This window comes from Pseudorca crassidens, chromosome 10 (assembly GCF_039906515.1).
Source record: "Pseudorca crassidens isolate mPseCra1 chromosome 10, mPseCra1.hap1, whole genome shotgun sequence".
Taxonomy (NCBI): domain Eukaryota; kingdom Metazoa; phylum Chordata; class Mammalia; order Artiodactyla; family Delphinidae; genus Pseudorca; species Pseudorca crassidens.
The window spans coordinates 67,173,094-67,198,558 of NC_090305.1; the positions used below are offsets into that span (position 1 = coordinate 67,173,094).

The following is a 25,465-nucleotide window of genomic DNA, read 5'->3' on the forward strand; positions in this document are numbered from 1 at the left end:
CTCACCCACTCCCTTCTCAGGACTGATGTTCGGCCAAGACACCTGTGGGATATAAGACAGGTGTCTGCCCAGCTTGGCTGCATTTGGGCTGTACTGCTTGTTAAATATTGTTATTATCACATTTGCCTCTTCCCCCATCCTCCATCCCATCCTAATTCACCCAGAGTCAATAAGGAGTCTTCCACGCTTGAGACCTTAGCCATCTCATAAAGTTTTCATACCAGAGGCCCCCAAGTCATAAATCCAAGGACAGTCTGTTTTGAAACACTTGTGTGATATCACATTATTCATTCAAAGATAAAGGCCAATTGCACCCAGCTACAACTGCAGCTGCTAGACATAGCCTACTTTCCCTGTCCAGGAAGCTGCCTGATCCCAGCTGGCCAAATCCAATCCTCAGAAGATGAATGGCAAAGAAGAAACATCCTTCCCTTTTCCGGTAGCTAGAGCCATCTTCGTGGAAGGGGAATCACAACCACCTCCTCAACTTACACTGCCCATAGAGCAGAGGTCCCCAACCATTTTGGCACCAGGGACCAGTTTCGTGGAAGACAATTTTTCCATGGACCGGTGTGGGGGTAGGTAGGGGTGGTTCAGGCGGTAATGCGAGCGATGGCAAGCGCAGAGGAAGCTTTGCCCGCTCACCCGCCGCTCACCTCCTGCTGTGCGGCCCGGCTCCTAATAGGCCGTACTGGTCTGTGGCCCGGGGGTTGGGAACCCCTGCCACAGAGAACACAAGTTTAATTCAATGTATTCATCCATTATGTATTTACTTACCATACACATACACATATAAAGATGGTATCAACTGAGAATTTATGAAGGGGGAGCAGGACCCCATCTACCTCTAACAGAAGGCAATATGCATAATAATAACCGTAAGTGTCACCACAAACTGCTGCTCTAGAAGTTAGAATAAAAGAGAAAATACTTTCAGCTGAGACATGGTAGAACTTCAGAGAAATTTTTAAGAAGGACACACAGCCTAGTGGTTCTCAGCATGTAGTCCCCAGGCCTGGGAGCTTGTTTAGAGATGCACATTCTTGGGTTTCTCCAGACCTGATGAATGAGAAACTGGGGTAGGGCCCAGCAATCTTGTTTTACATGCCCTCCAGGTAACTCTGATGTTAGCTCAGGTTTAAGAACCACTGCCCCAGCATATAGGCCAGGCCTAGAAAAGTATGATTTTGAAAGAGACAGATGGGTCAATTAACCTACAGGAAAAAAAAACAAGCAAATCCAAGAGCTGGGTTCTCAGAACACTCCTAATTCATCAGTTACAGGACATAGCCACAAGTGTCTAATCTTGTACAACACAAATTAACAAAGTTTAAACATCAGTACAAATACACTGAGCCAGAGTGAGAAGAGTCAGGGGGAACAGAGTGCCACAGGTGCAGGCACCAGAATCCCTTTAAAGCTGGATTTGAACCCCTGTTTCCCTACTTATTAGTTGTGTAGACCAGGCAAGCCTCTAATCCTCCATCCCCCACTGGTTAAATGGAAATATAACTGGATCACTTCCCAAGGTTTTTATGAGGGTTAACGAGACATTTAATTATATACCTGAAGCACCAACACAGCACCCAGCAGGAAATTCTCAATGAATATGCTCATCTTTCCTTGTCCTAATTAGGGAAGAACTTGGGATCATTAACAACTGAATATCGAGTTCAGTCCTGAACCATCCTTCTTCCAGCACAGCACTGAAAACATCTATAAACGTTAGATGCATAATGAATCTGGAAACCATAATTCTTTCCAGAGACAAAGATAATCAGGTAGGCTCTTTTCATGACTGTCAGTGTTTGAGAGCCAAGGGGACCATTGGATATCATCTTACATCAAGCCTCTCCTTTCACAATGTCCTCATCAGCCACACTCTTCAGGGCTCTATGGGGCCCTATGACAGAAGGACAGTCACAACAGTCCTTGGTGAGCACAACAGGCCCCAAGTATCAACCAGAGGTCAGAAGGAGGGTCCACATGAACACAAGAAAATGACTAGAGAGTAGAAAACCAAGTCTCTGGGGTTAGCCTACAAGACAGTGTCCAAGGAATTGTTCAAATGGACTTTGCCTTGCAACATTCCAAGGCTCCTGCTCTTAACCAGGTACCAAAAGGAAGCTGCCACTATTGAGAAGGAAAATTAAAATACCATGCTTTCAATTATCTTGCAGTTTCTTAGAAACATCTAAACATTATTTTGAGACAGATTACCAGCAATGTGAACAAATCTGGTGAGTCACCAAGTCAGGGCCAGCCTGGACTGTTTTACTGTCGTGGCTAAACAACCCAGGACTAGAGTTTTCCACTCAACAGATCCAATGAGCCTCAAGTTCCACTGTGTAAAAAGCACACAGTCCAAGGGCTACTGAACAGTCAGGGTTAGGAAATCTATTGTGCCAAGGCACTGGCCCACCATATCCAGGGCAACTTGGAAACATACCAGCAGGCTAAGATGCAGAGCCCCGTGAAGAGAATGATGGGGATGGGGTAGGACGCACAGAACAGCCCATGGTTGTAGAAGGCCTGAGATATCTTCTCACGCAGCCTTTCAGTCAGGGTCATCCTCAGCTGAAGTCACCTTGCTGCCATCCCGGAAAGTGACCATGGATCAGCCTGGCACACGTTGGGCAGCACTGACAATGGACACCATCTGCAGGCAGGCACCTGGCAAGAACGGAGAAAAGCCAATTAACAAAGAGTACTTGGCTCTCAACACTAGGGCTGCTGGGGGAGGTGGCAGGGACGTGGACAGGGAATCAGGAGGCCTACATGCAAGATCTGGAGACATCAATCCCAACACACACACACACACACACACACACACACACACACACACACACACACAGTCTTGGTTGGCTCCTAGTGACTGTGAGTAGTGTCTAAGTAAGTCTAACCAAAGAAACAAAAAAACTGCCTCTCTAGCTCTGGTAATAAACTCTCAATCCTCTTCCATATTAGGCACTTCTAAAAGGCCACTCCCTAGAGAGGGCATTTTTCTCACACGTGGCACAGGAAAGTACTCCTGTGTAACAGACAGCACCTTCAGTTGCTCTTGGCCAAAAGGACATTCTGGAAACCCTCCCCCCCCATTCTCTGTGCACAGGCCAGACCGAGAGAAATCCTTGGGAAACCTTTATACAAGGTCTGATCCCTCAAAAAACACATTCTTACACAAACAGTGATTCACTGATAAATAAAGTCCAGTGGGGTCAGCCCTCAACACAAAAACACCGAAAAGCCTAGGCCCCTGTCATAAAACAAAATTCACTGTGACAGTGGTATTGGGTAGATGTCTCTGCTCCTGGTCCCCCAGTTGTTCCTGGGAGGGTGAGGGCAAAGGGCCCCTCCTATTTCTGCCTGCCCAGCAGCTGTCTCCTCCTTGGAGTAACAGCAGTCCGGTGTGGCTCTGAGAACCACCTTTCTCCACAGGATTTGGCCTGGACATAACGGCCAGTTAAGGTGCCCCTCCCTGACCCCCGCCAGGCTGGTTAGGCCTCTCTCCCTGGCCTTTGACTTCTGAGCAGAAAGAATCAAAACTGGATTCGAGGGCTTCCCTGGTGGCGCAGCGGTTGAGAGTCCGCCTGCCAATGCAGGGGACACGGGTTCGTGCCCCGGTATGGGAAGATCCCACATGCCGTGGAGTGACTGGGCCCGTGAGCCATGGCCGCTGAGCCTGCGCGTCCGGAGCCTGCGCGTCCGGAGCCTGTGCTCCGCAACGGAAGAGGCCCGCGTACTGCAAAAAAAAAAAAAAAAAAAAAAAAAAACTGGATTCGGTGGTGTTTATTCTTCCCCAAGAGGTTCCTGCTCCCCAGATCACGGGCTGCTCTGGCTCCAGCCCTTTCTGAAGACGAGCTCATCAGCTCTTCTTTCCAGTCTGTGAGCCACCCCATATCCTTCCAATAAATACTCTTTTGCTTGTGTAAGCCAGTTAATTTCTGTTGCTTCCAAGTAGAGAAACTTAAACCAATAAAATCAGAATAGAAAACTCTAGCAGAAGGGCCCAGGAATCTAGAATTCCTTTCCTTACTGAGCTCGCTGATGAAATTCAAGTTTAAATCCACTTCTCCTGTTCCATGTTGCTGTTTTCTTTCGTCTGTGCTACAGGGAAGCTGCCCAGACATGTATCTTGGCTTGATTCAGCTCACGGATGAAAACCCAGGCCAAGGAGATGATTCCTCAGAAGTGTGAGACCAGAAGGGAGAAGCAAAAGGAGTCACACCACAGCCAATTCACAAGAAGGAATGGCTACCACTCCATCCACCTTCCTGGAAGCACAAGTCTCAGGCGCACATGCAATTTTCCAGTCCAAGAACCCTCTAAGGAAATAGTACAAAGAACCTGCTGTGGGTCAATTCAGAAGGCAACAAAACAGATAGAGGAATTGGCAGGTGACAGCGGCTGACCCAAGGAGCAGAGGTGCTGACAACAGCTCAACCATTCACAAGACTCACCTGGAACATAACAGCTCAAAAAGGTCTCAAGCAGTAGACCTGCAGCAGGGCACCAGCAACAGTGCTCACCACCCAGCATAAACAAGGACTCCAGGGAAGCAACGTTTCTGCTCCTGTGTCCCCAACCCTCCGTTCTACTTCAAGGGGGAAAACAAACACTAATGAGATATATGCCTGTGGAAAGACGCTGTCAAGAGGATCCCTGAAGACTGATGGCCATGAACAAGTTGTAGCTTTTCCAACCTCAGTCCTCTGCCAAGCCCCACATCTCTTCCCTTAAGTATCCCAAAACAAAGCCCTCCAGGAAATTGCGATCCTACTAATCTTAATCTCCTTCTCAGGCCTCTTCCGCACACAAATCGGTAACACAAGAAGCAGGGGTCAGGGGCGTGGGTGGGTTCTCTTATACATGGAACTACTAATATGAGAAAAAAACCCATCTCACTTCAATTCTGCAGCAAATACAAATCTTTCTGACATGACCTTAGTCGTTTTCAGTTTCCATTAATCCTTATTAGTTATACTAATTGCTAATTTTCACAGCACCAGGAAAACAAAATTAAAAAAAAAAAAAGAAATTCAAATTCTAGTTCATTACACAGCCCACCTACCTGAACCAAGCAAGAGGGGAATTATTCATCTTTACTTCACTGTATTCATTTTAACGCAAAGCTTTTCCAAAGCAAAATTTATCCTAAGAAACTGCCAAAATATTTTCCAGAGTGCCCATACCATTTTACATTTTCACCAGCAGCATGAGACCTCATTTCTTAGCATCCTCACCAGCGTTTGGTATTGTCACTACTCTTTATTTTACCTGTACTAATAAGAGTGTATTAGTATCTTATTGGATCTTAATTTGCATTTCCCTAATGGCTAGTGACACTGAACCTGTGCATGTGTGCATGTGTCTGTGTATTCCTTAAGACATTATATATATGAGATCATGTAATTTGCAAATAGAGATAGTTTAACTTCTTTTCCAATCTGGATGCCTTTTGTTTTTCTTGTATAATTGTTGTGGCTAGAACTTCTGGTACAATGTTGAATTGCAGTGGTGAGAATGCATTTTATTCCTGATCTTAGGAAAGGAGCATTCAGTCTTTCACCTTAAGTATGGTATTACATGGGAGTTTTTCATATAAGCCCTTTATCAAGTTGAGGGAGTCCCCATCTATTCCTAGTTAGTTGAGTGTTTTTTTTTTTAATCATGAAAGTGTATTACGTTTTGTGTCTTTTGAGATGATCATGTGTTTTTTTTTGTTTTGTTTTGTTTTGTTTGTTTTGTTTTGGTACGCGGGCCTCTCACTGTTGGGGCTTCTCCCGTTGCAGAGCACAGGCTCCGGACGCACAGGCTCAGCGGCCATGGCTCACAGGCCCAGCCACTCTGCGGCATGTGGGATCTTCCCAGAGCGGAGCACGAACCCGTGTCCCCTGCATCGGCAGGTGGACTCTCAACCACTGCGCCACCAGGGAAGCCTGATCATGTGGTTTTTAATTTATCCTACTAATAAGGTGTATTACACTGACTCATTTTTTTCTCGTATTGAACCAACTATGCATCCCTGGGTATAATCCCTTTAAATGTTGCTAGACTCCGTTTAATAATATTGAGAACTTCTGCGTCTATATTCATAAGGGATATTGATGTGTACCTTTTTTATGTCTTTGTCTGGCTTTGGTATTAGGGTAATGCTGACCTTGTAGAATAACTTGGAAAGTGCTCCTTTGTACTTTTATAGAACAGTTCATGATAAATCTTTAAACATCTGGTAGAATTTACTAGTGAAGCCATCTGATCTTGGGATTTTTTTGTTTAATTAATTTATTTCTGGCTGCATTGGGTCTTTGTTGCTACGCGCCGGCTTTCTCTAGCTGCAGAGAGCGGGGAGCTACTCTTCGTTGTGGTGTGCATGCTTTTCACTGTGGTGGCTTCTCTTGTTACAGAGCACGGGCTCTAGATGTGCGGGGGCTTCAGCAGCTGTGGCAAGCGAGCTCTGTAGTTGTGGCTTGCAGGCTCTAGAGCACAGGCTCAGTAGTTATGGCACACAGGCTTAGTTGCTCCGCAGCATGTGGGATCTTCCCAGACCAGGGCTCGAACCCATGTCCCCTGCATTGGCAGGTGGATTCTTAACCACTGCGCCAGCAGGGAAGTCCTTGGGTTTTTTTCTGTGTGAGAAGTTTATAAACTATTAACCTCTTTGCTTGTTACATTTATTCAGATTTTCTATTTCTTCTTGAGTAAATTTTGTTAGTTTGTGTGTTTCTAGGAATTTGCCCATTTTCACCTAGGCTATCTAATTTATTGGCATAATATTTGCTGTTCAAAGTATTATAAATCATTTTTATTTCTGAAAGCTTGGTGTTAACGTCCCCACTTTCATTAATGATTCTAGCTGTTTGAGTCTCTTTTTTCTCAGTTGTTGATCTTTTAAAAGAGCAAACTCTTGCTTTTATTTACTCTATTATTTTAGTCTCTATTCATTTGTTCCCACTCTAGCCTTTATTATTTTCTTCCTTCTGTTTGCTTTGGGTTTATTTTGCTCTTCTTTTTCGTCTTGCTCTAGTTTCTTAAAGTTACTGATTTGAGCTCCTTATTTTTTTAATTAATTTTATTTTTTTATACAGGTTATTAGCTACCTGTTTTATACATATTAGTGTATATACGTCAATCCCAATCTCCCAATTCATCCCACCACCACGACCACCACCCCCTGCTTTCCCCCTTGGTGTCCCTATGTTTGTTCTCTACATCTGTGTCTCTATTTCTGCCATGCAAAACGGTTCATCTGTACCATTTTTCTAGATTCCACATATATGCGTTAATATGCGATATTTGTTTTTCTCTTTACTTCCACGTCTCTACAAATGACCCAATTTCGTTCCTTTTTATGGCCGAGTAATATTCCATTGTATATATGTACCACATCTTCTTTATCCATTCGTCTGTCGATGGGCATTTAGGTTGCTTCCATGTCCTGGCTATTGTAAATAATGCTGCAATGAACACTGGAGTGCATGTGTCTTTTTGAATTACGGTTTTCTCTGCGCATATACCCAGTAGTGGGATTGCTGGGTCATATGGTGATTCTATTTTTAGTCTTTTAAGGAACCTCCATACTGTTCTCCATAGTGGCTGTATCAATTTACATTCCCACCAACAGTGCAAAAGGGTTCCCTTTTCTCCACACCCTCTCCAGCATTTGTTGTTTGTAGATTTTCTGATGATGCCCATTCTAACTGGTGTGAGGTGATATCTCATCATAGTTTTCATTTGCATTTCTCTAATAATTAGTGACGTTGAGCAGCTTTTCATGTGCTTCTTTGCCATCTGTATGTCTTCTTTGGAGAAATGCCTATTTAGGTCTTCTGCCCATTTTTGGATTGGGTTTTTTTTTTAATACTGAGCTGCATGAGCTGTTTATATATTCTGGAGATTAATCCTTTGTCCGTTGATTCATTTGCAAATATTCTCTCCCATTCTGAGGGCTGTCTTTTCGTCTTGTTTGTAGTTTCCTTTGCTGTGCAAAAGCTTTTAAGTTTCATTAGTTCCCATTTGTTTATTTTTGTTTTTATTTCCATTACTCTAGGAGATGGATCAAAAAAGATCTTGTTGTGGTTTATGTCAGCGTGTTCTTCCTATGCTCTCCTCTAGGAGTTTTATAGTGTCTGGTCTTTCATTTAGGTCTTTAATCCATTTTGAGTTTATTTTTGTGCATGGTGTTAGGGAGTGTTCTAATTTCATTCTTTTAAATGCAGCTGTCCAGTTTTCCCAGCACCACTTATTGAACAGACTGTCTTTTCTCCATTGTATATCCTTGACTCCTTTGTCATGGATTAGCTGACCACTGGTGCATGGGTTTATCTCTGGGTTTTCTATCCTGTTCCATTGATCTATATTTCTGTTTTTTTGCCAGTACCATATTGTGTTGATTACTGTAGTTTTGTAGTATAGTCCGAAGTCAGGGAGTCTCATTTCTCCAGCTCTGTTTTTTTCCCTCAAGATTGCTTTGGCTGTTCTGGATCTTTTATGTCTACATACAAATTTTAAGATTTTTTGTTCTAGTTCTGTAAAAAAATGCCATTGGTAATTTGATGGGGATTGCATTGAATCTGTAGATTGCTTTGAGAAGTACAGTCATTTTCATAATATTGATTCTTCCAAACTAAGAACATGGTATATCTCTCCATCTGTATCTGTCATCTTTGATTTCTTTCATCAGTGACTTATATTTCCTGAGTACAGGTCTTTTACCTCCTTAGGTAGATTTATTCCTAGGTTTTATTCTTTTTGTTGCAATGGTGAATGAGATTGTTTCCTTAATTTCTCTTTCTGATCTTTCGTTGTTATAGGAATGCAAGAGATTTTTGCGCATTAATTTTGTATCCTGCACCTTTACCAAATTCATTGATTAGCTCTAGAGTTTTCTAGTAGCATCTTTAGGATTATCTATGTATAGTTATCATGTCATCTGCAAACAGTGACAGTTTCACTTTTTCTTTTCCAATTTGGATTCCTTTTATTTCTTTTTCTTCTCTGATTACTGTGGCTAAGACTTCCAAAACTATGTTGAATAAGAGTGGCAAGTGTGGACATCCTTGTCTTGTTCCTGATCTTAGAGGAAATGTTTTCAGTTTTTCACCACTGACAACGATGTTTGCTGTGGGTTTGTCATATATGGCCTTTATTATCTTGACGTAGGTTCCCTCTGTGCCCACTTTCTGGAGAGTATTTATCATAAATGGGTGTTGAATTTTGTCAAAAGCCTTCTCTGCATCTATTGAGATGATCATATGGTTTTTATTCTTCAGTTTTTTAATATGGTGTACCACATTAATTTGTGTATACTGAAGAATCCCTGCACCCCTGGGATAAATCCGACTTGATCATGGTATGATCCTTTTAATGTGTTGCTGGATTCTGTTTGCTAGTATTTTGTTGAGGATTTTTGCATCTATATTCATCAGTGATATTGGTCTGTAATTTTCTTTTTTTGTAGTATCTTTGTTTGGTTTTGATATCAGGGTGATGGTGGCCTCGTAGAATGAGTTTGGGAGTGTTCCTTCCTCTGAAATTTTCTGGAAGAGTTTGAGAAGGATGGGTGTTAGCTCTTCTCTAAACGTTTGATAGAATTCACCTGTGAAGCCATCTGGTCCTGGACTTTTGTTTGTTGGAAGACTTTTAATCACAGTTTCAATTTCATTACTTGTGATTGGTCTATTCATATTTTCTATTTCTTCCTGGTTCAGTCTTGGAAGGCTATATCTTTCTAAGAATTTGTCCATTTCTTCCAGGTTGTCCATTTTATTGGCATAGAGTTGCTTGTAGTAGTCTCTTAGGATGCTTTGTATTTCTGAGGTGTCCACTGTAACTTCTCTTTTTTCACTTCCTATTTTATTGATTTGAGTCCTCTCTCTCATTTTCTTGATGAGTCTGGCTAAAGGTTTATCAACTTTATCTTCTCAAACAACCAGCTTTTAGTTTTATTGATCTTTGCTATTGTTTTCTTTGTTTCTACTTCATTTATTTCTGCTCTGATCTTTATGATTTCTTTCCTTCTACTAACTTTGGGTTTTGTTTGTTCTTCTTTCTCAAGTTCCTTTAAGTGTAAGATTAGATTGTTTGAGATTTTTTTGTTTCTTGAAGTAGGATTGTATTGCTATAAACTTCCTCTTAGAACTGCTTTTGCTGCATCCCATAGGTTTTGGATCGTCATGTTTTCATTGTCATTTGTCTCTAGGTATTTTTTGATTTCCTCTTTGATTTCTTCAGTGATCTCTTGGTTATTTAGTAATGTATTGTTTAACCTCTATGTGTTTGTGTTTTTTACATTTTTTTCCCTATAATTGATTTCTAATCTCATAGCATTGTGGTTGGAAAAGATGCTTAATAAGATTTCAATTTTCTTAAATTTACCAAGGCTTGATTTGTGACCCAAGATGTGATCTATCCTGGAGAATGTTCCGTGTGCACTTGAGAAGAAAGTGTAATCAGTTGTTTTTGGATGAAATGTCCTATAAATATCAATTAAACCTATCTGGTCTACTGTGTCATTTAAAGCCGGTGTTTCCTTATTAATTTTCTGTCTGGATGATCTGTCCATTGGTGTAAGTGAGGTGTTAAAGTCCCCACTATTATTGTGTTACTGTCGATTTCCTCTTTTATAGCTCTTAGCATTTGCCTTATGTATTGAGGTGCTCCTATGTTGGGTGCATATATATTTATAATTGTCATATCTTCTTCTTGGACTGATCCCTTGATCACTATGTAGTGTCCTTTCTTCTCTCTTGTAACAGTCTTTATTTTAAAGTCTATTTTGGGCTTCCCTGGTGGCACAGTGGTTAAGAATCTGTCTCCCAATGCAAGGGACACAGGTTCGAGCCCTGGTCCGGGAAGATCCCACATGCCGCGGAGCAACTAAGCCTGTGCACCACAACTACTGAGACTGTGTTCTAGAGTTGTGAGCCACAACTACTGAAGCCCATGCACTTAGAGCCAGTGCTCTGAAACGAGAGAAACCACCGCAATGAGAAGCCCTTGCATCGCAACGAAGAGTAGCGCCCGCTCACCGCAACTAGAGAAAGCCAGCGCGCAGCAATGAAGAGCCAAAACAGCCAAAACTAAAATAAATTTATTAAAAAAATAAAGTATTTTATCTGATATGAGTATCGCTACTCCAGCTTTCTTTTGATTTCCATTTGCATAGAATATCTTTTACCATCCCCTCAGTTTCAGTCTGTATGTGTCCCTAGGTCTGAAGTGGGTCTCTTGTGGACAGCATATATATAGGTCTTGTTTTTGTATCCGTTCTGCAAGCCTGTGTCTTTTGGTTGGAGCATTTAATCCATTCACATTTAAGGTAATTATCGATATGTGAAGTTCTTATGAGTTTTCTTAATTGTTTTGGGTTTGTTTTTGTAGGTCCTTTTCTTCTCTTGTGTTTCCCACTTGCAGAAGTTCCTTTAGCATTTGTTGTAGAGCTGGTTTGGTGGTGCTGATTCTCTTAGCTTTTGCTTGTCTGTAAAGCTTTTGATTTCTCCGGTGAATCTGAATGAGATCCTTGCCACATAGAGTAATCTTCATTGTAGGTGCTTCTCTTTCATCTCTTTAAATATATCAATGCCACTCCCTTTTGGCTTGTAGAGTTCTGCTGAGAAATCCGCTGCTAACCTTATGGGAGTTCCCTTGTATGTTATTTGTCATTTTCCCCTTGTTGCTTTTAATAATTTTTCTTTGTCTTTAATTTTTGTCATTTTGATTACTATGTGTCTCGGCGTGTTTCTCCTTGGGTTTATCCTGCCTGGAACTCTCTGTGCTTCCTGAACCTGGATGGCTATTTCCTTTCCCGTGTTAAGGAAGTTTTCGACTATAATCCCTTCAAATGTTTTCTTGGGTCCGTTCTCTCTCTTCTCCTTCTGGGACCTCTATAACATGAGTGTTGGTGCATTTAATGTTGTCCCAGAGGTCTCTTAGGCTGTCTTCATTTCTTTTCATTCTTTTTTATTCTGTTCCATAGCAGTGAATTCCACCATTCTGTCTTCCAGGTCACTTACCCGTTCTTCTGCCTCAGTTATTCTGTTATTTATTCCTTCTAGTGCATTTTTCATTTTAGTTATTGTATTGTTCATCTCTGTTTTTTTTTAATTCTTCTAGGTCTTTGTTAAACATTTCTTGCATCTTCTCCATCTTTGTCTCCATTCTTTTTTGGAGGTCCTGGATCATTTTCACTATCATTATTCTGAATTCTTTTTCTGGAAGATTGCCTATCTCCACTTCATTTAGTTCTTTTTCTGGGGTTTTATCTTGTTCCTTCATCTGTACATAGTCCTCTGCCTTTTCATTTTGTCTATCGTTCTGTAAATGTAGTTTTCGTACCACAGGCTGCAGGACTGTAGTTCTTCTAGCTTCTGCTGTCCCCACTCTCTCTTTCTTCTTTCTTAATACAGGCATTTACAGCTGTAAATTTCCCTCCGAACACTACTTTAGCTGCATCCCATAGTTTCTGTATTTGTGATTTCTGTTTTCATTCACCTCAAAGCATTTTCTAACTTCTCTTGTACTTTCTTCTTTGATCCCCTTGGTATTTAGGAGTTATTGAGATTTCCTTATATATTCTGAATGTAAGTCTCTACCAGATATGTTGTTCACAAATGTTTTCTTCAAGTCTATAACCTCTTTTTAAAATTCTTTTCACAGACTCTGTGATAGAGCCGAAGCTTTTAATTTTGATGAAGCCTAATTTATCTTTTTTTTTTTCCTTTAGGTGGAATGGATCATGCTTTAGGTGTCATGTAAAAGAATTTTAAATTTTTTCTCTGAGATTTTCTCCTAAAATTTTTTATAGTTTTACATTTAAACCTATGATACATGTGAGTAACTTCTTCTGTAAGATGTGAGATTAGATCCAGGATTTCTGCGTTTTGTTTTTCCCTATGGATAACCAATTGTTCTAGCACCAATTGTTGAGAAGACTACCTTTCCTCCAATGAATTGCTTTGGCACCTGTCTTAGTCCTTTGTGCTGCTATAATAAAAATAGCATACACTGGGTGGCTTAAACAACAAATATTTACTTCTCACTGTTCTAAAGGCTAGGAAGTCCAAGATCAAGGCACTGGCAGATTCAGTTTCTGGTGAGGGCCCACTTCCTGGTTCATAATTGGCCATCTTCTCACTGTGTCCTCACATGGCAGAAAAGGAAGTGAGAGTTCTCTGGGGTTTCTTTTATAAGGGCAGTAATCCCATTCACGAGGACTCCACCCTCATGATTTAATTACCTCCCAAAGGCCCCAACTCCCTAATACAATCACACCAAGGATTAAGATTTCAACATACGAACTTGGGGCGGGGGGGACATAAACATTCAGTCAAAGAGCAGGTGTCTGGGGACTTCCCTGGTGGCACAGTGGATAAGACTCCATGCTCCCAATGTAAAGGGCCTGCGTTCTAGCCCTGGTCAGGGAACTAGATCCCACATGCATGCCGCAACTAAGAGTTTGCATGTCACAACTAAGGAGCCCACGTGCTGCAACTAAGACCTGGTGCAACCAAATAAAAAAACCAGTTGGCTGTACTTTATGAGTCTATTTCTGGGTTTTCTATAATGTTACAGTGATCTACGTGCCTAGCCCTCCACCAATACTACACAGTCTTGATTACAATAGCTATAAAGTCTTGAAATGAGTAAAATGATTCCTTCCATTTTATTCTTCTTCAAAATTGTTTTACCCATTCTAGTTTATTTGCTTTCCATATACATTTTAGAGTAATCTAGTCTATGTCTACAAAAATCTTGCTAGAATTTTGATAGTAATTACAGTAAACATACGTATCAATTTGAGAACTGACATCACTACTATGTTTAGGGTTCCAATTTAGTGTTCCAATGAACGTGATATCTTTCTCCATTTATTTAGATCTTTGATTTCTTTAACCATTTTTCTTTTTTTTTTTTTTGGCCAAGGCATGGCTTGTGGGAATCTCAGTTTCCTGACCAGGTATCGAACCCACACCCCCTGCAATGGAAGCGTGGAGTTCTAACCACTGGACCGCCAGGGAATTCCCTCTTTAATCATTATTGTATAGTTTTCAGCATATAAGCACTGTACATGTTTTGTTAGATTTACACCTAATAGTTTTTTGAGTGGTTGTGTTTTCAATTTCAGTTTCCCCATGTTAATTGCTGGTACAAAGAAATATAACTGATTTTAATATGTTGATCTTGTATCCTACAATTGTGCTGAACTCACTAATTAGTTCCACAGTCTTTTTTGTACATTCCTTGGGATTTTCTAAGCAGACTATCATGTCAACTGCAAACAGAAACATATTTCTTTCTTTCTTTCTATAATTTCCACAAACACTTTTTCTGCACCACTCCATCTCCACTCCTTTTGGGACTTCAATAACATGAAAGATAAACTTTCTGTTATTGTCCCATGGGTCCCTGAAGCTCTCCTCATCTTTCTTCAGTTTATTTTAAATCCCTGTTGTTCAGACTAGATAGTTTTTATTCTTCTACCTTCAAGTTAACTGACTTAATATATCCCTATTCTGTCACTGACATCACTCAACGAATTTTAAATTTAGCTTTAGTTATAAAACTTCCAACTTTATTTTTTTATGTTTTATAAAAATATACATTTATTTATTTGGTTGCATCAGGTCTTAGTTGCGGCAGGCAGGCTCCTTAGTTGTGGCTCGCAGGCTCAGTTGAAGCTCCAAGCCTCCTTAGTTGCAGCTCTCCAGATCCTTAGCTGTGGCATGTGGGCTCCTTAGTTGCAGCACATAGGCTCCTTAGTTGCAGCAGGCAGGCTCCTTAGCTGCAGCAGGCGAGCTCCTTAGTTGTAGCAGTCACTCTTAGTTGTGGCACACATATGAGATCTAGTTCCCTGACCAGGGATCAAACTTGGGCCCCTTCCTTTGGGAGCGCAAAGTCTTATCCACTGCACCACCAGGGAAGTCCCCGAACTTCCAATTTTAAATTTAAATGTATAACTTTCTATTTGCTTCAAGGAGGTTTACCCTCAATTATTAGAGCAAGGTTTTAATTAATAATTACACTTTAAACTCTTTGATGATTCCAACATCTATGTCATGTCATGGTTGCCATCTGCTGACTATATTTTCTTCTTAAGAGATGGTGAGATTTTCCTGATTCTTTATATGTGGAGTAATTTTGAATGTTTAGATACTACGCTATGTTACTCTGAACCTTGTTTAAATCCAACGGAAAATGCTGGATTTTTGTTTTAGCAGCAATCTACCTGATTAAGTCCAATCCACAAATTCCTATCCAATTTCCCTGGGCTGTGGTTCCAATGTCAGTTTGGTTTTCAAAGCCCTTGCAGTACCATTTTGATTTGTCTCATGCATATTATGCAACAGCCAACATAGGACTTGGGCAGTAGTGTAGCCTTTGGCATACTGTTTAGAGTCAGATGCATATATGCTATTTTGGAAAAGAACCCAGGAGTTCATACACAATATTATGGGTTCCCTTTGTTGAGTTCCTTCCTCTCTACAATCCTCCCAAGACATTCCAGCTCCTAGAAGACCTTTTCTGGGTCTTCTTGCTAGAAGGGAAGGGCTTTTGTTTTCCTGCTCTGCTGAGCACCTCCCACAACTGTGATTGCTTCCCAGGTAAAGTGGTGAGAATTGAGAGGACAAAATCAGCAAATATCTCCATGGTCTTAGGACCATAATCCCTATAAATAAAAGGATTCTGCTCCCACCTGGCTGCCAATGTCATTGCTGCCTTCACCACCACAGAATTTCATGGGAGACAAGAGCAGGACAAAATGGAAAAAAAAAAAAAGCAAACAAAACACAAAAGATTCTCTTCCTCCATCCCTTCCTTCCAACCTCTTTATAAGAATCCCCTTTCTCACTCCTGAGACTATAAAGACAGAGCTTCTCTCAGACTTCTTTCTGTCTGCACCTAGTGTCCAGTTCCAGGTTTTGGGTTACCTTTGAGTCCAGGCTGTAAGGTATTCTATGGAGAGAAAAAACTAAAACAATTTCATTTCCCATTCTATCTGCTACCATTTATCTTTCATGGTACTCAGACAGCTGGTCCATGTACTCTGCCCTAGGATTTTAATTGTATTTAGTCAGAGAGAAAGGGTAGAGTGTGCTTACTACATGCTGACCAGAATCAGAACCCTTATATTTTTAATGTAAAAACCTTAATAAATTTCTGGATTATTTGCCATTAAAGAAATGTCCCATACTATGTTTCTTAGCATCTTTCTGTCAATCATATCATCAATCCACTGTGCTCTGTGAAAGTACAGAGCATGTACTTTCACAAAACGAAAAAAATATTAAATAAAGATTATAGGCAAAAAATGCACAAAAGAATGGAAGAAAATGTTAATAGTGGTTGTTGGTCTTCATGTGATATGTTTACATGCAGAGACAGTTTAAGTGAAGAGTACTGAGTTTTTAACTTTAAATAAACTTTTAAAGCTGTGCATTAAGTATTACAGAAAAGTATACAAATTAACAGCAAGCAGCTCCATGAAAGTAAACATAGCCATTTAATCTAAATACCACTCAATCAAGAAATAAGAGTATCACCCCAAAGTTCCTCTTTATGAGCTGCAACAGTCATTACTTTTCATTTATAAAAGTGGTATACATGCATTTCTATCAAAGAGTACCGGAATGTATTTCTAATTTTAGTTATTTTAATGCTTATGTCTTCATACATTGTTCAAGGTTTTTCACATTCACTTTTTCAACTCTTATAAAAATTTCCACAAAGGATAGAGGTCTTAGGAGAAATGAACCCAGTGGACACCTTGCTCTCAGACTTCTGGCCTCCACAATTGTGAGAAAATAAATGTTGTTGTTGAAGTCAACCCAAAAAAATAAAATAAAATCTTCCATGTGTTTTCTACAGGTTAATTCTAAAACTTGATAACCATTTAAAAAGCAATTGGAATATCTGCTAATGCAATTTTCATTTACTGAGAAAGCCTCGGAATCCCTAGCAGGGCCGACAAAAGGTGTATCTCTCCTGCAGCCAGTCAGTAAAGACTGGAAAAGATGATTGCTTCAGATGCAAAGACAGCAACACAAGACTTCAAGGAATGTGAAAACTCAATGAAACATAGCACCACCAAAGGAACACAGTAATTTTCCACTTACTGACCCCCCAAAAATGGAGATCTGCAATCTGCCCAATAAAAAATTCAAAACAGTTGTTTTAAAGAAGGCCTCAGTGAGCTGCAAGAAAACACACAAAGGCAATTCAGTGAAGTCAGAAAAACAATACATGAAGAAAACAAAAAATTTAACAGACACAGAAATCATTAAAAGGAACCAAACAGAAATCCTAGAGCTGAAAAAAATAAAATGGATGAAATGAAAATGCACTAGAAAGTATTAACAGCAGACTTGATCACGCAGAAGAATAAAATCCATGATGTCAATGACAGGTCATTTGAAATTATCCAGTTCAAGGTGAACAAAGAGAAAATAATGAAAAAGAGTGAAAAAAGCCTTCATGTATCATGAGGTATCATCAAGAGAAACAACATAAGCACTGCTGGAGTCCCCAAAGGAGAGGAGAGGGAGAAAGGGGCAGAAAGCTTATTTAAAGAAATAACAGCTGAGATCTTCCCAATCTGGGCAGAGACTTGGACGTCCAAGTTTATTTTAAAAATTTATTAAAAAAAAAAAAAAAGCTTACAGGTCCCCCAAAAGATCTCCTCCAAGAGACACTATAATGAAATCATCTAAAGTCAAAGACAAAAATTTTAAAAGCAACAAGAGAAAAAAACTCCTCACATACAAGGGAATTCCTATAAGGCTATCAGTGGATTTCTCAGCAAACACCTTATAAGCCAGGAGAGAGTGGAATGATTTATTCAAAGTGATGCAAGAAAAAACTGCCAACCTATACCCAGAAAAGAGGAAAACTCTAATTTGAAAAGATACATGCACCCCATAGCAGCACTACGTACAATACACAAGACATGGAAGCAACCTAAGTGTCCATCAAAAGATGAATGGATAAAGAGAATGTGGTGTATATATATATACACAATGGAATATTTCTCAGCCATTAAAAAAAGAATGAAATATGGCCATGTCTGCAGCAACGTGGATGGACCTAGAGATTATCACACTAAGTAAAGTAAGTCAGACAGAATGACAAGTATTACATGATATCACTTAAATGTGAAAATTAAAAAATAATACAAATGAACTTATTTACAAAACAAAAACAGGACCACAAAGCAAGTCTCAGTAAATTTAAGAAAACTGAAATCACATCAAGCATTTTTTCTGACCAAAATGCTATGAGATTAGAAATAAAATACAAGAAAAAAACTGTGAAGAACACAAACATGTGCAAACACATGGAGGCTAAACAATATACTACTAAACAACCAATGGATCACTGAAGAAATCAAACAGGAAATCAAAAATTACCTAGAGACAAATGAAAACGAAAGCACAACAATACAAAACCTATGGGATGCAGCAAAAGCAGTTCTAAGACAGAAGTTTATAGCAATACAATCTTACCTCAGGAGACAAGAAAAATCTCAAATAAACAACCTAACCTTATACCTAAAGCAACTACAGAAAGAACAAACAAAACCTAAAGTTAGTAGAAGGAAACAAATCATAAAGAACAGAGCAGAAATAAATGATATAGAGTAACGCAACTATACTCCAATAAAAATTAATAAAAATAAATGATATAAAGATGAAGAAAACAATAACAAAGATCAATGAAACTAAAAGCTGGTTCTCTGAAAAGATAAAATTGATAAACCTTAGCCAGACTCATCAAGAAAAAAAGGAAAAGGACTCAATTCAATAAAATTAGAAATGAAAATGGAGGAGTTACAACTGACACCACAGAAATACAAAGGATCATAAGAAACTACTACAAGCAACTGTATGCCAATAAAATGAACAACCTGGAAGAAATGAACAAATTCTTAGAAACGTACAATCTCCCAAGACTGAACCAGGAAGAAACGGAAAATATGAACAGACCAATCACAAGTACTGAAATTGAAACTATGATTAAAAAACTTCCAACAAACAAAAGTAGAGGACCAGATGGCTTCACAGGCGAATTCTATCAAACATTTAGAGAAGAGTTAACACCTACCCTTCCGATACTGTTCCAAAGAACTTCAGAGGAAGGAAATCTCCCAAACTCATTCTATGATGTCATCATCACTCTGATACCAAAACCAGACAAAGATACCACACACAAAAAAGGCCAGTATCACTGATGAACACAGACGCAAAAATCCTCAACAAAATACTAGGAATCTGAATCCAACAATACATTAAAAGGATCACACACCATGATCAAGTGGGATTTATCCCAGGATGCAAGGATTTTTCAATATCCACAAATCAATCACTGTGACATACCACATCAACGAACTGAAGAATAAAAACCATATGATCATCTCAAAACATGCAGAAAAAGCTTTTGACAAAATTCAACACCAATTTATGATTAAAAACTCTCCAGAAAATGGGCATAGAGGGGACATACCTCTACATAATAAAGGCCACATACCACAAACCTACAGCTAGGATTATATCATACTCAATGGGGAAATGCTGAAAGCATCTCCTCTAAGATTAGGAACAAGACAAGGATGCCCACTCTTGCCGCTTTTATTCAACATGGTTTTGGAAGTCCTAGCTACAGCAATCAGAGAAGAAAAAGAAATAAAAGGAATCCAAATTGGAAAAGTTAAACTGTCACTGTTTGCAGATGACATGATACTATACACAGAAAATCCTAAAGACAATACCAGAAAACTACTAGAACTCATCAATGAATTTGATAAATTTGCAGGTTACAAAATTAATACACAGAAATCTGTTTAATTTCTGTACACTAACAACGAAAGATCAGAAAGAGAAATTCAAGAAACAATTCCATTTACCACTGCATCAAAAAGAATAAAATACTGTACCTAGGAATAAAGCTACCTAAGGACAAAAGACCTGTACTCTGAAAACTGTAAGACACTGATGAAAGAATCGAAAATGAAACACATGGAAAGATATACCATGTTCTTGGATTGGAAAAATCAATATTGTCAAAATGACTATACTACCCAAGGCAATCTACAGATTCAATGCAATCCCTATCAAATTACCAATGGCAATTTTCACAGAACTAGAACAAAAATCTTAAAATTTGTGTAGAGACACCAAAGACCCCAAATAGCCAAAGCAAGCTTGAGAAAGAAAAACACAGGTGGAGGAATCAGGCTCCTAGAATTCAAACTATACTACAAAGCTACAGTCATCAAAACAGTATGGTACTGGCACAAAAACAGAAATATAGATCAATGGAACAGGACAGAAAGCCCAGAAATAAACCCATGTACCTATGGTTAATTCATCTATGACAAAGGAGGCAAGACTATACAATGGAGGAAAAGCAGTCTCTTCAATAAGTGGTGCTGGGAAAACTGGACAGCTACATGTAAAAGAATGAAATTAGAACACTCCCTAACACCATGCACAAAAACAAACTCAAAGTGGATTAAAAACCTGAATGTGAGATGGGACACTATAAAACTCCTAGAGGCAAACATAGGCAGAACACTCCCTGACATAAATTAAAGCAATATCTTTTTCAATCCATCTCCCAGAGTAATGGAAATAAAAACAAAAATAAACAAATGGGACCTAATTAAACTCAAAGCTTTTGTGCAGCAAAGGAAACCAAAAACAAAATGAAAAGACAACCCACAGAATAGGAGAAAATACTTGCAAATATGTGACCAACAAGGGATAAGTCTCCAAAATTTACAAACGGCTCATGCAGCTTAATATCATCAAAACAAACAACCAAATCAAAAAATGGACAGAAGACCTAAAGAGACATTTCTCCAAAGAAGACATACAGATGGCCAAAAGTCACATGAAAAGATGTTCAGTATCACTAATTATTAGAGAAATGTAAATCAAAACAACAATGAGCTATCACGTCACACCAATCAGAATGGCTATCATCCAAATATCCACAAACAATAAATGCTGGAGAGGATGTGGAGAAAACTCTCCACAGTGTAGGTGTGGAACTCTCCTACACTGTGGGTGGGAATGTAAATTGGTGCAGCCACTATGGAAAACAGTATGGAGGTTTCTTAAGAAACTAAAAACAAGGACTTCCTGGTGGTCCAGTGGTTTAAGACTCCGTGCTCCCAATGCAGGGGGCCTGGGTATGATCCCTGGTCAGGGAACTAGATTCCACATGCCACAATTAAGAGCCCACATGCTGCAACTAAAAGATCCCTCAAGGCACAATGAAGACCTCACGCAGCCAAATAAATAAATAAATATTAAAATAAACTAAAAACAGAGCTTCCATATGATCCTGCAATCCCACTCCTGGGCATGTATCCAGAGAAAACTATGGTCCGAAAGGATACATGCACCCCAATGTTCATTGCAGCGCCTTTTACAATAGCCAAGACGTGGATCAACCTAAATGTCCATCAACAGAAGAATGGATAAAGAAAATGGGGTACATATATACAATGGAATATTACTCAGCCAGTAAAAAGAATAAAATAATGCCATTTACAGCAACATGAATGGACCTAGAGCTTGTCATACTGACTGATGTCAGAGAAACAGAAATATCATATGGCATCACTTACATGCAGAATCTTAAAAAAATTATACAAATCAACTTATTTACAAAACAGAAACTAGGGCTTCCCTGGTGGCACAGTGGTTATGAATCCACCTGCCAATGCAGGGAACACAGGTTTGAGCCCTGGTCCAGGAATATTCCACATGCCACAGAGCAACTAAGCCCGTGCACCACAACTACTGAGCCTGGGCTCTACAGCCCGTGAGCCACAACTACTGAGCCCATGCGCCACAACTACTAAAGTCTGCACGCCTAGAGACTGTGCTCTGCAACAAGTGAAGCCACCACAATGAGAAGCCTGCGCACCAAAACGAAGAGTAGCCCCTGCTTGCCGCAACTAAAAGAAAGCCCACACGCAGCCTGAAGACCCAATGCAGCCAAAAATAAATTTTAAAATAAATAAATTTTACTTTGAAAAAAAACAGAAACAGACTCAGACTTAGAGAAGGAACTTATTACCAGGGGGGATGGGTGAGGGGGAGGGATAGTTAAGGAGTTTGGAACTGACATGTACACTGCTATATTTAAAATGGATAATGAACAAGGACCTACTGTACAGCACAGGGAATTCTGATCAATAATATGTAACAACCTAAATGGGAAAAGAATTTCAGAAAGAATAGATACACGTATATGTATAACTGAATCACTCTGCTGTACACCTGAAACTAACACAACATTGTTAATCAACTATACTCCAATATGAAATGAAAAGTTAAAAAACAAAAACAAAAAAAACTCAGACATAGAAAACAAACTTAACGGTTTACTAAAGGGAAAGTGGGAGATGGAAGCAAGGATAAATTAGGAGTTTGGGATTAACAGATACACATTACTATATATAAAATAGATAAATAACAAAGACCTACTGTATAGGCACAGTGTGTGTGTGTGTATACAAATCACTTTGTTGTACACCTGAAACTAACACCACATTGTAAGCTGACTATACTTCAATTAAAAAAAACCCTTCCAACCCAAGAATACTTTACCCGGCAAAGCTGTCCTTCAGAAATAAAGGAGATAAACACTTTGCCAGACAAACAAATGTGTAGAGCATTCATCATCACTAGACCTGCCTTACAAGAAATGCTAAAATGCTAATGCTTTAGCATTAGTGTACATGAATGTACACTAACTAATAACATAGAAACATAGAAATATAAAACACACTGCTAAAGGTAAGTATATATATAGTCACATTCAAAATACAGTTGGCCTTCCCTATTCGAGAATCCCACATCCACAGATTGAACCAACTAATTGAAAATATTTGAGAAAAAAAAAAACTCAGGAAGTTCCAAAAAGCAAACCTTGAATTTGCCCCACTCTGGTAACAATTTACATAACATTTACAACTATCTACATGATATTTACATGATATTAGGTATCATAAGTGATTTAGAGAGGATTTAAAGGCTATATATAAATACTACTCCATTTTATCCAAGGGCCTTGAGCATCCACGGTTTCTGGTATACATGGGGGGCAGGGGTGTCATGGAACCAATCTCCCGCAGATACTGAGAATGACTTTAATACTGTAATATGCTAGAATGTTAATCTCTTAACTCTAGTATAAAGACTAAAGCACAGAAGTATTAAAAATCACTACAGTGACGACAATTTCCTTATGAATACACAATATAAAAATATGTAAACTGTGATATCAAAAACATAAAATGGGAGAGGAAAGCACAGAATTTCTGTATGCTATGGAAGTTAAGTTGTTACCAGCTTAAAATAGATTGTTATAACTATAAGATGTTTTATGTAACCCTCATGGTAATCACAAAGCAAAACACTACAGCAGACAAAAGATCAAGATCAAAACATACCACTAAGGGAAATTATCAATTCAAAAAGGAAGACAGCAAGAGAGGAAGAAAAGAAGAAAGGAATTACATAACAGCCAGAACATAATTAATAAGATAGCTTTAGTAAGTCCTTACCTATCAATAACTACTTTAAATTTAAATTCATTAAATCATCTATTCAAAAGGCATACAGTAGCTGAATGTATTTTTAAAAATAAAGACCTAACTATATGCTTCCCACAAGAGACTCACTTCAGCTTTAAGGACACAAAAAGACACAAAGGGAAGGGATGGAAAAAGGTATTTCATGAAAATGAAAACCAAAAGAGAGCAGGAGTGGCTATACTTACACCAGACAAAATAGACTTTAGGTCAAAAACTTAACAAGAGACAAAAAAGGTCATTATATAATGATAAAGCAGTTCATCAAGAGGATTTAACACTGGTAAATATATATGTACCCATTATCAGAGCACCTAAATATATTAAGCAAATACTAAAAGATCTGAAGGGAGAAATAGACAACAATACAGTAATAGTAGGAGACTTCAATATCCTACTTTCAACAAAAGATTGTCCAGACAGAAAATCAATAAGGAAACATTTGAACTTGAACTATACTCTAGACCAAATGGACCCAACAGACATACAGAATATTTCATCCAAACAGCACCAGAATACACATTCTTCTCAAGTACACATGGAACATTCTCCAGGATAGATCCTATGTTAGGTCACAAAACAAGTATTAGCAAATTTCATAAGAATGAAGTATTTTTTCTGACCACAATGGTATGAAACTAGGAATCAGTAACAGGAGGAAAACTGGAAAATTCACAAATATGTGTAAATTAAACAATACACTCTTGAAGAACCAATAGACCAAAGAAAAAATCAAAAGAGAAATTTTAAAAATTACAAAACAAACTAAAATGGAAACACAACATACCAAAAATTATGGAATGCAGCAAAAGCAGTTTTAAGAGGAAAGTTTTTAATGATAAAGGTCTATGTTTAGAAAAAAGAATAATCTCAAATAGACAAGCTAACTTTATGCCTCAAGGAACTAGGAAAAGAACAACAAACTAAGCCTTCTACTTACATGGAAGGAAATAAAGAGCAAAGTGGAAATAAAGAAAGTCTAAAAACACAATAGAAAAGATGGATGAAACCAAGAGCTGGTTTTTTGAACAAACAAAACTGACACACCCTTAGCTAGGCTCACCAAGAAAAAAGAGAGAGGACTCAAATAAAATCAGAAATGAAAGAGGAGATGATATCACAGAAACATAAAGGATCACAGAGACTACTATGAAAAATGAGATGTCAACAAATTTGATGAGAAGAAATGAATAGATTCCTAGAAACATGTGACCAACAAGACTAAATTATGAAGAAATAGAAAATCTGAACAGGCTGATTACCAGTAAGGAGACTGAATCAGTAATCAAAAACCTCCCAACAAATGGAAGTCCAGGATTAGATGGCTTTACTGGTGAATTCTACCAAACATTTCAAGAGGAATTAATATCAATCCTTCTCAAACTCTTCAAAAAACACTGAAGAGGAGGAAACACTTCCAAACTCATTTTATGAGGCCAGCATTACCCTGATAGCAAAGCCAGACAAGCACACAACAAGAAAAGAAAATTATAAGCCAATATCCCTGATGAAAAAAGATTCAAAAATCCTCAACAAAATGTACTAAATTGAACTCAACAGCACATTAAAAAGATCACACACTATGATCAAGTGGATTTATTCCTGGGATGTGAATGAAGATGGTTCGACACATGTGAATTAATAAGTGGGATATGCCACATTAACAGAATGAAAGATAAAAATCCTACGATCATCTCAATAGATGCAAAATAAGCATGACAAAATTCAACATCCTTTCATGATTAAAAAACTAATTGGGTATAGAAGGAATGTACCGCAACATAATAAAGGCCACATATGACAAGCCCACAGCTAACATCATAAGCAATGGTGAAAAGCTAAGAGCTTTTCCTCTAAGAGCCA

The 25,465-nt window shown here is 38.8% G+C and overlaps 1 protein-coding gene across 7 annotated transcripts in view; it reads right to left on the minus strand.

Moving 5' to 3' along the window:
* SCAP (SREBF chaperone) overlaps positions 1–25,465 on the minus strand; it is a 90,429-nt gene that overhangs the window by 36,255 nt on the left and 28,709 nt on the right. For 4 of the 7 annotated variants that reach the window (XM_067754179.1, XM_067754178.1, XM_067754177.1 and 1 more), the window contains exon 2: positions 2,450–2,673. In XM_067754179.1, the coding sequence (XP_067610280.1) occupies positions 2,450–2,571 (122 nt within the window). In that variant the 5' untranslated portion in view covers positions 2,572–2,673. Of the gene's footprint in view, positions 1–2,449; positions 2,674–2,778; positions 2,875–4,036; positions 4,216–25,465 lie in introns of those variants that run through there. The other 3 variants (XM_067754174.1, XM_067754176.1, XM_067754175.1) reach the window with 3 other exon arrangements.